The sequence below is a fragment of the Cinclus cinclus genome, chromosome 2 (genome assembly GCF_963662255.1).
Source record: "Cinclus cinclus chromosome 2, bCinCin1.1, whole genome shotgun sequence".
NCBI lineage: Eukaryota > Metazoa > Chordata > Aves > Passeriformes > Cinclidae > Cinclus > Cinclus cinclus.
Window position 1 is genome coordinate 78,399,908 of NC_085047.1, and position 16,820 is coordinate 78,416,727.

General features: G+C 40.1%; 1 protein-coding gene across 5 annotated transcripts in view; it reads left to right on the forward strand.

The window, feature by feature from the left end:
• Positions 1 to 10,315, forward strand: part of FARP1 (FERM, ARH/RhoGEF and pleckstrin domain protein 1) — a 162,844-nt gene extending 152,529 nt beyond the window's left edge. For all 5 annotated transcript variants that reach the window (XM_062487811.1, XM_062487812.1, XM_062487814.1 and 2 more), the window contains exons 19-26: positions 1,355 to 1,423; positions 3,376 to 3,465; positions 4,527 to 4,609; positions 4,944 to 5,056; positions 5,557 to 5,720; positions 8,133 to 8,240; positions 9,131 to 9,282; positions 10,234 to 10,315. In XM_062487811.1, coding sequence (XP_062343795.1) covers positions 1,355 to 1,423; positions 3,376 to 3,465; positions 4,527 to 4,609; positions 4,944 to 5,056; positions 5,557 to 5,720; positions 8,133 to 8,240; positions 9,131 to 9,282; positions 10,234 to 10,315 — 861 coding nt within the window. The remainder of the gene's footprint in view (positions 1 to 1,354; positions 1,424 to 3,375; positions 3,466 to 4,526; positions 4,610 to 4,943; positions 5,057 to 5,556; positions 5,721 to 8,132; positions 8,241 to 9,130; positions 9,283 to 10,233) is intronic.
• Positions 10,316 to 16,820: the final 6,505 nt, after the last annotated feature.

Sequence of the window (16,820 nt, forward strand, 5' to 3'; positions counted from 1 at the left end):
AGCAGTCTTCCTGTCCTAGGAAGTTCAAGGAAAAGGCAGATGGGGCACAGAAGTTGTTTGCCTGCCAAGACAAGAAGCATTGGCCACCACGCTCTGGCACATGCCCAGGGTGATGCTACTTCCAACCCTTTGGCTGTTCTTCTGGCTCTGACCCAAGTCCCTGCCCTGGTGCAGGCAGGGCTGGGAGGCAAATGCCACTGTAACCCCATCATCCTCAGGTTTTCCCAGAGCAGGATGTCTGCTGCTGCTGAGCTGGTTCCTGCACTCCACGTGAAACCCCCCCTCCCCGTGGCTGTTTGTCCTTGCAGGTGGCAGTGACCTTGAGCTCTGGATCCATGCAGTCGCCACTGCTGGCCATGCTGGTACCTAGCCTGCCAACATTAATATTCCTTGATGGCCTCTCTGGTACCATGAGCCTACTGTGGTATAGGGATAACCACCTCTAGCCACTTTTCCACCCTTCAGCCTTTAGACAGTGCAGCTGGGGGGACCAGACACACCAAAGCAAGCCTAAGGTGTTTGGATTGTTTCTCTGAACAGGCTGATCTGAGCCAATTTATTTCTAAGATGCAGGTGATATAGGTGCTTTATATAGGTTTTTTACATCCACAGTTATGAGTAAAATGGCCTTAAAAATACTGTAATAAATAAATAAATATAAACCTCGTAGCAGAAGCTGGAGAGAGTGACTGAAGAAAAGGTAATTTCATGGGTTTCAGAGAAATGTAAGAGTGAGTTACTGCATGGTTCACAGTAAGCCCAGGAAATCTACCATTTGGAAAGTTTTGGATGTGCTACTTTTCCTGTTTCTATCCCTAAACATTCTTAAACACTGTGGTCTGAATTAATGTGCTGTATTATATGACATGGATGGTGCTGGGACAACTCACACTGCCAGACAAATGTCTTTCTTTGTCTGCTGCTAATGGTGATGTTGGGCCATGTAGCTGGTTTTACATTGCAGTGAATGAGAGCAATGTATGCCATATGAAGATTACCAGTGGCTAACCAAGAGCACACATATCATTAGTTTTTATGTCATTTGTGCTGTGAAAAAAACTCATTAAAACCTGATGAAAGAGGGAGCTGTCTGAAGGAATTAATGCCATGTAAAGACAATTTTGCTTAGTTGAATTTTCTTAATATGAGTGAAAGGATTTTATCCTAAAGACAGTTAAAAACAGAAACAAATTACCCTATAAATTAGATTTCTAACAGATTTAATAAAATGAAAAGTCTTGGTAACTGATAGTCAAGTTGTTTGTATGACCAAGTAATCACATTTCTGTTTATGTACTAAAAAGTCATAATTTCTGCAGGAGATATATTTTTGTTTCGTATTTGTTTCCCACAGGAGTTTATCAGACTGGGCAGTCTTAGTAAGTTGTCTGGAAAAGGTTTACAGCAACGGATGTTTTTTCTGGTAAGCAAGAAGACAACTTTTCTTTGTACAATTAAATGTAATTGTACAATTAAATGTAACTCTAGATATCTACTAGATATATAACTGTTAGATTTGAATTTTGAATTACAGTAAGTATTTTTAAACAGCCATATTTAAATTAACATAGCACATCACCCATGCAGCTGGTTGTTAAGAACCTACGTTTTTGTTCAAATCCAATGCTCTCTTTGTAACTGCTTCTCACAAAGATAAAACTATTTTTCATATGACAGTGTGAATATAATGATAAAATAATACCTCCTTGCACCTTGTCTGAAATAAAAGCAGAGTCATTACAAAATGAGAAGTGGCACCAGGGATAGTGATCATATGCATAAAAGAAGGTAAAGAGTGACTCCTGGCGATATGAACAATAATTCACATAATGCTCTCAGAACACATTACAGAACCAAATTTTTCCATAAACCATGCAGTTCCAACACAAGTGGCCAGCATGCTGATGGACCTACCTGTGCTTGGAGATACATTTTGTGGGTTTTGAACTAGGGAAGTTTGTCTCCTCCCACCACTTTGACGTTATAGTGATCCCACTCAGTCTCTGATCCACTGGATAGTTCCTCCTCTTTCTCCTCCCAGCCAGCTGATTTGCTCCCAGCCTTCTCATGTTACTGCTGTTGTGCTCTTGGTGCTGGGGTCTTGGGATGCCCAGCAGAGTGCACAGATTTTTCACTACACAAAACCCTGAAGAGTCAGTGCAGTGTGGCAGTAAAATGCTTCCTTGGCTTCTTGTGTGCAAAAGGTGAAGCCAGTGGCTGTGTAGAAAAGCTTGTGAGTGTGCTAGATTTTACAAAGCGTTTGACATTTAATCTTTCAAATGAGCCAAATATATAACCTGATAAATCTACCTGAGCAGGACTATCCTCTGCCTTTAAAGGCACTGAAGAGGAAGCCTAATGAATACGGTACATATTTTCTTGCATACCAACAGATACTAGATGATGCCTTGGTATTACACCTGTATAAAATACTAAAAATCTGAGAACTAGACTCTCAAGTCAGTTGCCTTCACTGTCAAATACGTCTTTTAACTGTCTTAAGCACCAGAATCTATTTGGAGGTAAAATCTCAGGTCAGTACTGTGGGATTCCAAATATAAATGCAATCATTGGTAAAATTAAATCCCCCTCTAGTGGCTGATCCACAAAGCTTCATGAATTACTGTTGCTGCATTGTAGAGGTCTGTAGTGAGAACTCTGTTTCACATCACAGAGTGTGATTTTCTTGATGCAACCATCTGGTTTGAGAAAAACACCCTTTGGCCCAGGCAGCCCAGTGAAAACATTCTCTTCTTTTTATAGCAAAAAATTCAGGCAGTCATTTGACATGCTTCAGACAACTATTGTTACCTGCAGGAAGCACTATGAATTGAGATTCTCAGTCTCTTCACCTTGGTATTTTTAACCTAAAACCATCTACCTTAAAACAGACCTCCCATCTTCCTTCTGAATATGGGGAGTAAGAGACAGCCATTCTGTTTATAAGGCCTGAGTTGGACACACCTCTTGGGCAGGCTTACTATCTTTTTTCTCAAAACAGGAGAAAATACTGGTGGAAACATACTTCCATAGCTTCAAAGTGCATCAGAGTGTGAAACATACTGCTCTGTTTCACTGCTGTTCTGGCTTGATAGTTTTGACCCAGAGATCACAAAGGGACCATTAGAAGGCATCAGAAAATACCCAGTGGAAAATTATGGAAATATACCTAAAACTAGCCGGAAAGGAGGGCAGGGAAGATAACAGGTGCTAACATTAGGTAGTGGAATATTATGGAAGCCAATATTTTGGATTAATGCTTTAGGATTGCCATATAAATACTTGGCTTTCCTGTACTCACTCTTATGATATTTTTTTTCACATACATACATGCCAACCAGCACCATTCTAATGATGCTTACCCTTGCTTTTTAGTTTAATGATATCCTGTTGTACACAAGTAGAGGCCTGACTGCATCCAATCAGTTTAAAGCCCATGGGCATCTTCCACTGTATGGCATGACAGTAAGTATTGTGAGAACTTAAGGGATTTGTGCTTAAGTGGCCATTTGTGGTCCCATCTTAATTGCTTGATGAGTTTCTGCTGGGCTGAAAACAGCAGCAAAGGGGGGGCATTCCCTAAATCTGTCTTGGGTTCAGCATCTGTTCCCACAGCCTTCTCCACAGAGGTTATCACACAGCAAAAGTGAGAGGGGAAAAGGCATCTTTGAGGGCTGCTTCCTCACAATGCAAACCTCTCTGGAGATGGGTTCTTTGGGGTTTTTTTCAACCATTAATTTGACCATGATTCTTACTAGTAATTCATCACTAATTCATTATAGATACACACAAGACAAGTAAACAGTAGCAACAATCCAATTTCTATAAAAATGCATTTCCTAATGTTTACAGCTTTATATTTTAAAGCCAAAGTAGTGGGAATCTGACAGTAAAATGTCATTTGGAGTTCTTGTTGCAATTCTTCTGGAAAACAGCCATTTCAAGCCGATAGCACCTACTTACCTCTTGTATTGTTTCAAAAATATTTTTGCTGATTTCAAAACACTTTCATTCCCTCCATTATTTTCAATGGAACTTCCCACTGGTTTGTATCAATTCTATACTGTTCTCCTGAGAATTGAGTTAAATTGTCACTACTACAGTAACTGGTCTCTAAACACTTGCAAGGTTTCAAGTTTTATCTGGCATTTCAAGGAATATACTCTGTTGTTGATGGCCATTTGGCCTGGACTTGCTCTCTGCAGAACTGTGCTATGCTACAATTTCCAGAGCACTCCCTGTATTTTGTACAATAAACCACTCTTCTGATAAAAATGCTGCTATTTTCTTTGACACAAAGCAGACAAAGCCATGCTTTTGGTTCAAGACATTATTGCAGAACTAACTTACTATTCTTCCAACTTGCAAGGCACTGGTTTTTTCCCTCAATACCTCGCTCAAATTTGTTTGTGAGCATTTCTCCTAGTTTTCTTTTCCCAATGGTAAGAGCTCGTTCAGTTCACTGTTTCACCTTAAGAAATATGTACTTCCTGTAATCTGACTGCATTTGGCCTTTTATCTCTCAGATGGAGGAAAGTGAAGAGGAATGGGGAGTTCCTCACTGTCTGACACTACGAGGTCAACACCAGTCCATCGTTGTTGCTGCAAGGTAATTCAGTGGACACAAAGCCCACATGTGAATTGTATTTCTCTGCAGCTGTCACCGTGGGACAGAGGGGCATCATTTTGTATTTGCTCCTAAAACAATCTCCTTAAAGGTATATTATTTTTGTGAAAGCCACTTGTTAAGAAAAATGTGGATGGGGCACAATAGAATGGCAATTGTGCAAGCTAGAACCAAAACTAAGTTATCAGGAGAAAAAAAAAGTAGCATCTTGTGTCTGAATTTATTTCAATTAAAAGTAAGCTCACCTTGTGTCTAGTTCTTAGAGTTGGCTTTCAGCCTGTATGAAAGTGAGTAAAACCTGAATTTTCATTGTTAGTACCCGTGCTGAAATGGACAAATGGACTGAGGACATCCAGATGGCAATAGACCTGGCAGAGAAAAGCAGTGGCCCTGCCCCAGAGTTGCTGGCAAGCAGCCCACCTGACAATAGTAAGTAAATGCCAGAGAGTAGGTTGTATTCACTTTTGTCAGTATGATTGGTGGTTGTTTCTAAGCAAAGTGGTGAAAAGTGCTGGCCACAGATCAAACTGAGACATTTGAAATTGATTTATATACATATATATGTATAGATCTATTGATATATGTGCCATTTTAATGTTCTTGTTGATGTTAGCAGAAAGTTTCGTTGAATAGAGAAGTGACTTAAGCATAATGATTCCAGGAACTATTTGGGCAGTGCCTGTCCTTGGAAGGTATTAAAAACACCAACAAAGCATGGTAGTCAGCCTTAAATTCTAAAATTTGCAGAAAACATGTAGATTAATTATATAAAATATAATAATCTATTAGAAATCTGCACAAAATTATGTCTAAAATGGTGTTTTAACATTAGTTCACAATACTGCGGGCAGAATTGATTTGTTTAATTTTTCCAGTTATATATGTTGTCGCATAGAGGAAGAAAGATGCTTTTTCCCTGCATTTCATAGAGTCTCCTGATGAAACTACTGTAGACCAGGAATCTGAGGACGACCTCAGTGCATCCCGCACCTCACTTGAACGTCAGTCACCACACCGTGGCAACACTACGGTGCACGTCTGCTGGCACAGAAATACCAGTGTTTCAATGATCGACTTTAGTATTGCCGTGGAGGTATCTGCCTCAGAAACACCTGAACTGCAGCTCCAGGCTCGCTTTTGAATGACAATTTCCTTTTTGCTCCTCCTTAACCAGTGCGCTGTTCCCCTGTCTCCTCCGGGGGAAGTTGCAGGCATGCTTATTAAACTGCCTCCCACATTCTGAAATGATGGCACAAACCATCACTCAAGAAGCACAGATCTGCTCCTGTAGTGCACCTCTGTAAAATCAGTTAGAGCAGTAATTTTCATAGAAGCAACTGTTGAAAAAAAGAGCTTGATGCCCTTCGAAATGTAAAGCAGTCCAAACTGTCTTAATGCTTTTGAGCGGAAAGGATATTGTCTTTAGCTGCTGCAGCCAGAGTTTTAATTATGTGTATTACTAACTTTCTTTCTTTACCTAGCCATCTTTTCTGGAACCTTGTCTCATTGCTCAGTCTCATCTGCTTTTTCTTTATTTGCATTTTCCACCTCAAAATAAACCCCCTTTTTTACCCCTCTGATCACAGCTAAGCCAATTTGATACACATTTGTTGATTCTGTACTCAACAGCCGAGGTGCAGACATTGTCTTTTCAAAGATTGAAATGCAAGATCTAGCTCAGAGTAGGTTTTAGGATGAGGTGGTAAACCTGCTGAGGTGTTCTTCCTTCACCAAAGAGAGTCCAAGGAGCTCTGCATACTTTATCACAGCCCTCAGCAAATGGAAATCTATGCTCTATGAAAATGTAAAAGGAATCTTAAAACTGAATGGATTTGCACTTGAGTGGCAGCCTTCAGACATCAGGCCACCATTGCTCTAGAGAAGAGATACTGACACAGAACATAGTGATGCAAGGACAAACATATTCATAGTTTGTGTAACTGCCTCTGTTTTTAAACAGGTGAGGAGGTAAGTTTGTTGCTGAAATATGACAAAATTATTCCATACTAAAAATGCTGACTGTAGAGCCTCATTTCACTCCCACATAAGTGGGATTTTTCATTCTTCAATAGTTCAGCACAGGACAAGGCCTTGTATTTTTCCCTACAGCAGAGGGCTTATTATAAATAGCTATAAAACTTATACCAGTGACTCATTCTAATGATTAAAACAGTTAGTAAGGCAAATCTAACTAGGTCTGAGATCAGTGCTCATTGTTGCTCATTTTTGTTCCTTCCCTGTGCCTCAAATGAACACAAAGCAGTGAAGACCGAGCCCACCCTGGAGCCATGCGTTGTTCTGTGAAAACATCTCCAGCTCCACTGCTGCTCCATGCGTGGCAGGTCCCGCTCATGCTCACATCATCCTGTCGGTTCCTCTCACTTCAGCATTATCGTTTATTTTCTTTGTGTCTCTCCCTCCTTTCTGTCTCTCTTGTGGTAGAAGATGCTCTCTCTGTCAGTGACTGTTCCTCCCTCCCTGCTGGACTGATCAGTGATCAGCGGCCCGTTTCCATTTCATATGTCTGCTGGTACCGAATGCAAAGCCTGTCCTTTTATGATATCCTCCAGAGTAATGAGGTAACAGAAAATTAAGGAGTACACCTGTAACTTAGGGCAAGGAGGCAGTAGTCCAGTTATCAGAGAACAGGATGATTTAAAGGAAAAGCTTTAACACGTACCAAGGCTGGTGAAGACAGAACCATTTAAGAATACTTTATTTGTAACAGCTACACCAGAAACTCCAGATTTCCACTATTAAACTTTACAGATAAAGTTATTAGCTTCTGCATTAGATAAAGAGAATGATGTAAACAGCTATTGTGATCCAGGCAAGAGCCCTCTCAGTCAACAAGGAATAGGAAGGCATTAATAATTCACTGAGAACCCCCCTTCATTTGCAAGGAACAGTGATGCCTGGCTTTCCATCTCCAGTATGTGAAGAGCAGTTGCTTCAACCAGCCACTAAGTACATGTACTTGCTATGGCTTCTCTTCCTTTATGTTAAACTGCAAAATCCAGCTAAAAATAAGGGTAACAGTCCTTGTTTTTGAAATCTTTGAAAAGTACCATGTGAACTCCCTGGGTACGGAGACCTCAATCCTTACCTGCAGTTCTAAAGTATGTCATAATTTTTTCCTTTACATCACAAATTCATGTCAGACTTTCTGTTTCCATTCTATTTAAATGTCATTCTAAAAGAAGAGAGTAGTATTAACAAGTTTGAGGTTTAGTAACAGGTTGCTGAAAGCCACCTCAGTTGATAAAATAATTTGTGCAATAGCTTTGACTTTTTGGAAGTACCCAGCTGCAAACAAAAAAATACATAATATAAAGTACTGCTCAGCAGTAGAAAAATGCAGAAGAAAAGTACGTCCAGTCAATCAAAGCATTTTCTTTAACAACCAGGTCACATAAAACCAGATAAAAGCAAATCATTTTTCTTACAATAACTAAACTGCAGGCACCTTTCACTGTTTTACTTGGTTGCTTTTGATCTGTTTCAGAACCAGCTGTCTGGAAATCTCCTAAGAAAATTTAAAAATAGCAACGGGTGGCAGAAGCTTTGGGTGGTGTTCACCAACTTCTGCATGTTCTTCTATAAATCGCACCAGGTAAACCAGACTGGGCAGGTGTGAGTGGCTGCAGAACACAGTGTGGGGTTCTTTTCCAAAGAGGGAGCCGAGAGAAAAGTGGATATCAGTCATGGATGGAGGCTGTAAGATGGTGCACTGGTCACGGCTGCACACACAGCCTTCACTGCCACTGGTGCACATAGCAGGGCTTGTTCTCACCCTGCTCCTGGGTCAGTTCTTTCCTGAAGCCTTCTACAGTCACAGCACAGATCATTCTTGAAAGCATGGCAGAGCTCATTGCTGCTCCAAAGCTGTAGTGCAAGTTTAAACCAGGCTAATAGTGACTTACAAATTGTTTACCATTACTGACACAAGCCAAGAGAACTGGGGTCAATGATTTAATCCACCTGAGCAAACATCCTACCGCAAAAGTAGGGGATTTCCATTTAGAATGTGTTGGACTTTTCAATCTGTTTGAGCAGGGCATATAAGAAGGATAAAGAAGTCCTTTGCCATGAGCAGAAGGACTTCAGCAGTGAGCCTGCTGGGTGACCAGAACAGCTCTAAAGGAGTAGGAGTTTGCAAGCTGAGGATGAGCCTGGGTGGTGGCCTGCCACTGGCAAATGATGGAGCTTTATGTTCAGCAGTTTTAAAGTAGCGAAACTCCAAGGTATTAGCCAGCTTTCCTTCAAGGAAATATTGATAGGATCAATCTGCAGCAGATCCTTATCCAAAGGGTCTGTAATGATGACCAACTGAAACTACCAAATAATTAATTTTACTGCAATTGTATAAATCCGGTATTTTTCTGCACATGTGTAGAAAGACAGTGATCTTTAAATGAGTGTGTATCTGCATTCCATTTACTTCTGTGCTTTCTTTATTTAAGGGCATTTGATCTCACAGCAATTTCCATCATCTCTTTTCAGGACAATCATCCTCTAGCCAGCCTTCCTTTATTGGGATATTCACTTACCCTTCCTTCTGAATCTGAAAACATTCACAAAGATTATGTGTTCAAGCTACATTTCAAATCCCATGTGTACTACTTCAGGGCTGAAAGTGAATACACCTTTGAAAGGTAAGTTTGTTTTCTGTGAGTGAAAATGTTTGTTATATTCCAGGAGCAGTCTTCCAAGGCTAGTAGATGCAAAGTTTATTAAGTTGGTTCAGTAATACAGGCAAGTGGTTCAGCACAACTGGAGAAAGGACCTTTTAAAATTATAGAAGAAATTTTAAACCCTAATACCACTAAAATCAAGCGATTGGTTGTGATGATATGGAAGTGGTAATAGTAATTACTGCAAAACCTGGAATTACTGCAAAAACAAGTTACCACAGTAGCTCTTCAGAACAGCTTTGCTTCTTCTAGCACAACTGCATGGAAAAGCCACATCTGAAACAAAACTCCAATTTTTACACCTCCCACTGAACTTCAGATACACAGAGAGTAGGGAAAAGGCACTACTCTTCCTAATTTGTGATTGTTCATGCAGGGAACTAATCTAGCTCTTTTATATGAAGCATGAACATATCAAAAATCATGATGTCTTCATCAGAGAAAGCTGTTCTTAATTTATAGCCCTGTCAGTCTAAAACTATAAACAAAGCAAATTTGGGGAGGTGATAAAATAAAAACACAAAATGCCTTTATCAGTTCTAGGAGAAAAAAAAAATAGAAGAAATTGCAGATAAAGAACTTTTAACTCTCAGATTAAGAACAGTTGGTCTCAACTGCTCATTGCTTGGACCACTCAGAAAAAAGATACTTAATGTGTGGAGAGCAAGTAAAACGACTACTAACTTCACAAGTTTTTGGGTCCCATACCTGCTGTTCTGTCTAAACCTTCTTACAGTTTTGGCAGTCAATCCTCTTGCCTTCAGATAGATGTAGGGGTGAAGTAGGAAGATGCTTCTGCAAGCACTGAAAATCAAACTGTACAACCAATAGCACAGACAATATTTGTCAAGAAATCCTGCCCTGGGAATTGACCTTTGTTTTGTTTGTGTCTCTCCTCGTGCCTCCTCTCAGATGGATGGAAGTGATCCGAAGTGCCACCAGCTCTGCCTCACGCACTCGAGCTCTGAGTCACAAAGAGCCTCACGCCTATTGACAGCTGAACAAGCCGCTGTGTTCATTGTCCAGTAGCTGCTGATTTTCTAGAGGACATTTGAAACTCTTTTTCTCCCTCCAGGTTTAGGAAAATTTACACTTTGGTAACAGAAGAGAATAAGTATGGTTTTGCAGAAACCTTGACAATTCCTCAGCAAACCTGTTTAAGTTCTCCGTATGTACAAACTATCTTACCATCATCCCAGTGGCTGCGGTTCATTTCATGTCTTGTATTTTGTCATTCTGTGCTGTTTTTAGCTTGTGCCAGTATTAAAATATTGTCCTTATTAGAGTGCCAAATGCCAAAAGACATTTTGTTGCCTCAAAGATTGCACCTAAAAGAACTCCCAGATGACTGAAATCTGAAAACTTTCTCCTCTTAGGCAAACACTATTTTCTTCTCTTTTCATAAAAATATATTATTTTTTTTTACCATGTTAATCTGTAGACTGCTGGGCTTTTAAATGTAGATGGATTTTCACAGTATAGAATATAATTATATATACAGCAAGCAGTCTAACAGGAATGAGATACCTTTCAGATTTCATGCTTTTTTTCCCAGTCTTTCTACATTTAATCAGCAACAATTTACTAATTTTCTATGTTTAACAAGGAAACAGTTTACAGCTCATTCTCATTTCCCTTTGGGGTCACAAATAAATAAAGTATAGGGTTCTTATCTAACCATTTTCTTGGTGCAAGTTGACCAAATCGTTCATCAGTTGGCTTTGAAAAGTGAGTACTACTTGCAAGATGAAATTTTTTTAAAATAATCCAGTGCAATATTATTTGGGCTGTTAATGTACTGTGAATGGTTATGTACAAGAAGAAATTAAAGGCTGTGGTGACATTCTGCTGTTTGTTTTACGAACTTGAAAGAAAACCTGTATGCTACAAGAAATGCAGCTATTTGTGATACAGTTGTAGTGTTTTGGTAACTAAATTGCTCTAAGCTGGGGAGTACTACTGAAGCCCCAAGTTTTCATCCTGCTTGCTACACATCCCAAATCGACTTCCAGTTCATTGTTGGAATTTCAGTCTCGCCCCTGGGGCTCAGGCAGACAGACAGCAACTTACACAACCTGCAGCAGAATTACCCATTTCATGTGCCTGGCTTTAACATCAGCAAGCACCACATTTTGGATAAGCTGGTGGCACACTGAGGAGGTTGATGGCACTGTACCTACAAGGCTTAGATGCTTTCCCTCATCTTTTAAGAAACACTGTCAGTAGGATGATGAAAACTTCCATTAGCAAAAGTTTGATGGGCTGGTAACACCCATCACCATTACAGGCCTTGGGAGGAAGCACGGTGCTAAACAGAGGGGGCCTGAAGGTCAGTCTGGGAAACGAAGCTGGGGAAGTTCTATCCTTGCTTTTTCTTCATCCAGCTACTCGCTTTGTTAATGGCTTGTCTGTGTGCGATGTGTAAAATGGCTTCTTACAGCTTTGCTCACAACAAAAGGGAATAAAATACCTCACAACACTATTGTACATATGCCTGTTTCAAAACAGTAAAGCCTTCTTTCTGTTGCCCCCCAACCCCAAACATACCTCTGTCCAACATGAGGATGGGCTCCAACCCCTCAGGACAAGCCAGTCTCCATGGCCAAATCCAAGCATACCCTGACAAAGGGAACCTTTTCAGAGCATTTCCTTCAGCTCCATGGAGACCTTCAGCCCCCATGGCTGGTACTGTCCTGCAGCTGCTCTTTTTCTCATCTGCTGCCCCTGGCTCTTCATACCAGTGCAATAATCACACCGACCCTGAGGCTAGGATGTGCTGAAGGACAAATTTGGAAAGTAGGTAGGAAAATCTGAAGGCCATTTTCCCAGCTGCACGTCCCACTGCCCTGTAGAAACATACAGGAATTCCAGTGCTTCAGGACTGACCAGGAATGCGAGCAGTGATCTGCATATTAAGAGGAAATACCACAGCATAGATGAACAACAATTCAGCTGCAGACTTACTGGCCTGGGAAAACAATGCTGAAAAAGCAACAGCACATGATGTTGCTATGAAGTAAAAGGCTGCAGACCTGGTCCTGCCAAAAATTGTTATTACTGAATGGTAAAGTAGTACCTTACAAGACAGGGCCATGCCTCTTCCCATTAGAATTCTTATCTATAACAGTGAAAAGATTTTTTTAAATGGAAATTCCATTGAGGGCCATGCCCTTAATTCAGCCAGAACTGAATTTTCATTTAATTTAATCCATGTTTGTTACAATGTTTATTAACTGCTAGCTGCTGTAGTAGTTTATACTGAGCTCCCAAAGAAATCCTTAATTAATCATTTCTCATTGTTTCATTTTTACAAAAGGTGAATTTGGAAAATAAGGGAAAGACCAAGATACAGTGATATTTATTGTTACCAGCAGAAACCAAACCAGGCTGTGGGTGCAACTTTCAATACCCACACAGTACCCACCTAATCACCATTTCCAGCTTTTTGTATCATTTTTCCTATTAAAAAACATTTACAACAATTTTTTTTTCTTCTCTACAAATGTGATTTTTAATTCCTTTTTAAAATGGAACCATGTGAACTGCTGTCACTTGTCAGCATTTTTCTAGGTGTCTACTCCCAAAACTGAAATGAAAGTAAGAGAGTAAAATCAATTGTCTTGATGCTCATAGCTTGGAAACAGGCAGAGTCCACATGTGTGAATAAAACTCAAAGTACTAGAAAACTGTAATGTACAATCACTTACTTTTAACCCTGATTCATATCATGTCACTGCCTGTTCAGCCACGCAGGGCCTGCAGGGAGGCAGGGTCACTGTGTGCCAGGTCTGGAGCTGTCACTAAACACACCTCTCAGCTGCAGGAAAACCTCAGGGTACTCCAGGAGATTTACTTCTGGTGTTGTTATTACTCACCATGAAATAGCTGGCAGTTTCAAATAATGAACAAATAAAAACAAAACAGGGACTTTAGTGCCTCAGGAGGTTGCACCACAGGGAAAGGGATCAAAAAAGCCTGGACTCCTACGGTTTTTTCAACAAGATTAAGCATCTCCACCATTCTGCTGTCTAATTTAACTTCTGATGTGTCTGATAATATACCTCAAACCTAACCTCTTTTCAGAACATTTTCTCTAGACAACACTGACACCTTAATGCTTTTGTAAATTCAGCTGAAACCAGACAAAAATGACAGACTGAAAGACAAGTCAGCAGGTGGGTGAAAACATGCTGTGATTGCAGAAATCTTGATAAAAGTCTCTGACTAAAGAGGAAGAAAAATTCCTTTTAGAGACAAAATCAGGTGTAATAGCCTACCATTCCATCAGCCACAGAAGAAAAAAAAGGATCAAGAAGGACCTGAAAAGCCCAATTTTCCCCATTCCTTCTTTCTATACCCGACCAATTACATAGTCTTAGCCTTCAAAAACACAGTTACCTACGTGCAAGGCAGATACACATCTCCAGTTGCTACAGCACATGGACACTGCCTCTGCCCTGGGGGCACAGGAAAGCTGGCAGGGGACAAAATAATGGGCAATGTGCCATACTTAGGGCTTTTAGCAGCAGATAACAGTCATGAAGTACAACTACGGGCGTGCAGCTGTCACACAGTTTGTCACCAGTTAAAGGTGCAATCCTTGGGGGGCTGAGAAAATGTAATTTGTCGTGAGCACTTCATTAGTTTCAGTGGGCTGGCAGGATGGAGACTACAAGGTGGGTTTTAAATCACTGCCATCTGCAAGTGCTACAAGTTCTGAGCTGATTACCATTAAAAACCAAACACTGATTTATAAGCTTTCTGCATGTCATTACTGACACGTGGGCAGTAACTGCTCTAGAAGCCTACAGAGCATCCACTCCAGGGAAGGGGCCCTGAATCTCATCTCACCTCACTGACCACTCAGGTGGCAATTTTTCATTAAACTCCCTCTTTATTTCTATGTCGCGTAGTTTACAAGGAGGTTTACTGTGTTGGTGTAGAGTGACAAAAGTAAAATTTAAATACACAGTTATAAACAGGCAGCAACATTACAGAAAACAAGACACACACTTTAGTGGTTCTCTGTAATCATGCATTAGAGGTGGCAGGAAACCCTTGCATACAATCTGTCCATGGCATATGCTCAGTGCAGTTACCAGCGCATCTGCACAACACAGTTAAAAAAAGGAAGCAGATTTGTGCTATACCTTTAGCTCCTCCCCAGCAGCTTACAAAATCGATTTGTAATTGTCTTGATCCTTGCATTTACCTGTGTTTATCAGCACTCTGGAAATCCAATCTTCCAATGATCACATTTTTGAAGGCAAAAACACATTGCCTTCAAAGTCAGGTTACTGTAAAACTACTACAAACTGGTACCACGCAGTTTAAAAAGTAATACAGAATATCACATAAAGTAGTGAGAGCTAAAGAAGACATTGCCCAAGTACATTAAAAGCACTTTAAGAGGCAGATGATGGAGTGCCAGGGTGCAGGAGGATGGGAACTCACACTGAGCCAGCTGCTTTGCAGTGAGGTGCCAACACACACCCAGGCTCACCTTCCCCTCCACCCACCCCTCTTGCCCAGCAGCGGAAGAACACCCCAGTTAGGGAATTCCACAAAAATCAGTTTATCTTCTGTTCCCACACGCTCACATGCAGTGATGGAGCTGCAAAGGAACTGTGGCACTGCAGAGTGAAGTTACTGCTTTGTTACTACACCTAAAGCATTCTGTGCACTAGCACCTCATCGTTCAGTAAACTGATCAGCAACTACGAAGTGCAACTGCAAGGAAAATTAAGGTAAAAAAATAGATCTGAGAGTTACAAAAAAGGAAGCCTTCAGTTCAAATAACTGATTTTATTGTTTTTGAACAGTGAGTTTATTTACTGCCTAATCATGAAATCCCTGACAAATAAGCTGTTCTACTAATTTAAAGGTTTGCATAAATAGGGATAGCTTGTCATTTAGTATAGTCAAGACTGTGTGAAGTACTACCTGCACAGAAAAATTATCAGTGCAACATTGTAACACAGACATGTTTTAAGCATGAAAAAACCTCTGAAAAATATCAATACACTTCTTTTTCTCTGAGAAACTGAGGTGGTGCTTCTTTCAAATGAAGCTCCTCTTCTGTTACCAATATAGACCTGATTTTTAAAGCATCAATACTTTTCAATAGCAAATGATTGTACTTCTACATTCAAGATACAGCACACTTTTTTTCAGTGAATCTCAGTTTAAGATAGTCTATATTTAAATAATCTGTATATTACATATAAAAATACACATCTCCACCATAAATGAGGTCTTGTCTTCTTCTGAAATGCCCAAGCCTTTTGGCCACCTGCCCTCACTGTAAATTTTACTCATTTTAAGCTCTAACACATTCATCAAGCAAATTCTGCCACCATCTACTCAGAGAAGTACTTCCTCAACATACGGTCATGGAACACAACTAGAATACAACTCAAAACACATATATATAACTTTTCAAATGAGTGTTGAAAGAGTGTGGCTTAGAATTTAATTCAACTTTCTGATTGAGAAATTCTTGCCAGCAGCATAAATTTAATTTCCCCATTATGTCTCAGAGTTCTGTGCATCTCCAAAGAAGCTCACTTTAATTTCCAGTCCTTACATTAACAGATGACTAGGGAACAGCTTACACTGACCAATTTATATTTCCAATGCAAACACACCTGTTGATTTCCTTGTGCAGTCACAGCACAGGGATCTGTTGAAGGCTGAATGTTCTCATCTTGATAGATCAACAGGTAAATTTCCCATTGCACTACATTCTGATGCACATTTCACAAAAGCAGTGCTAAATTTGTTTCCTCAAGAGTGAACCTATCCATAACACTTAAGAGCACACTGAACAACATAATTAAAGATATTAATCAAAGTGGAGATGTATAACATTGCTCAAACTTTAGCATTCTTCAATTTACTTTAAATTCCCTTAGCCATAAAGGAAACCCATTACCTCATTAGGCTGGCAAATGAATAGTGTCTGAAAGCATGGCCACAAGACGAACACACATCCACATTTCTTCCAACTGCTGTTTCAACCTGGGCAGAAGTTTATTAGCTTTATTAACAAGACAGTGTCCTCCTACTGTTAAATTCTTAAATTAATAAATTAAGGCTATTAATATGCATAGACTAAGGGCTACCATGGTGATGGAAGTCCTGGAAGGAGACCTCACCAGCTTCCACAATGGTTAGTGTACCTGGGTTTCTTGTACCAAGCCAGGCAGATATGCCTATACATTTAAATGTTAATCCTTTCCGTTCCAAAGCTCCAATCTATATTTTTTTAAAAAAGTAAACATATAAGATACCTCACTGTCATGCAAAGCATAAAGTCATCAATTTCTTCATTAAAAGAAGGCAAAAATGCTCTCTTAGCTACTGGAATAAGTACCTGAATATAATATTGGTGAAACCAACCAAGGTAAACCTCAGAGTAATACTGTGGGGGGACAAAGAATTAGCAGCTACCTAATCGACTGTGCATACAACTGATGAACTAGTGTTACTATTTCCAA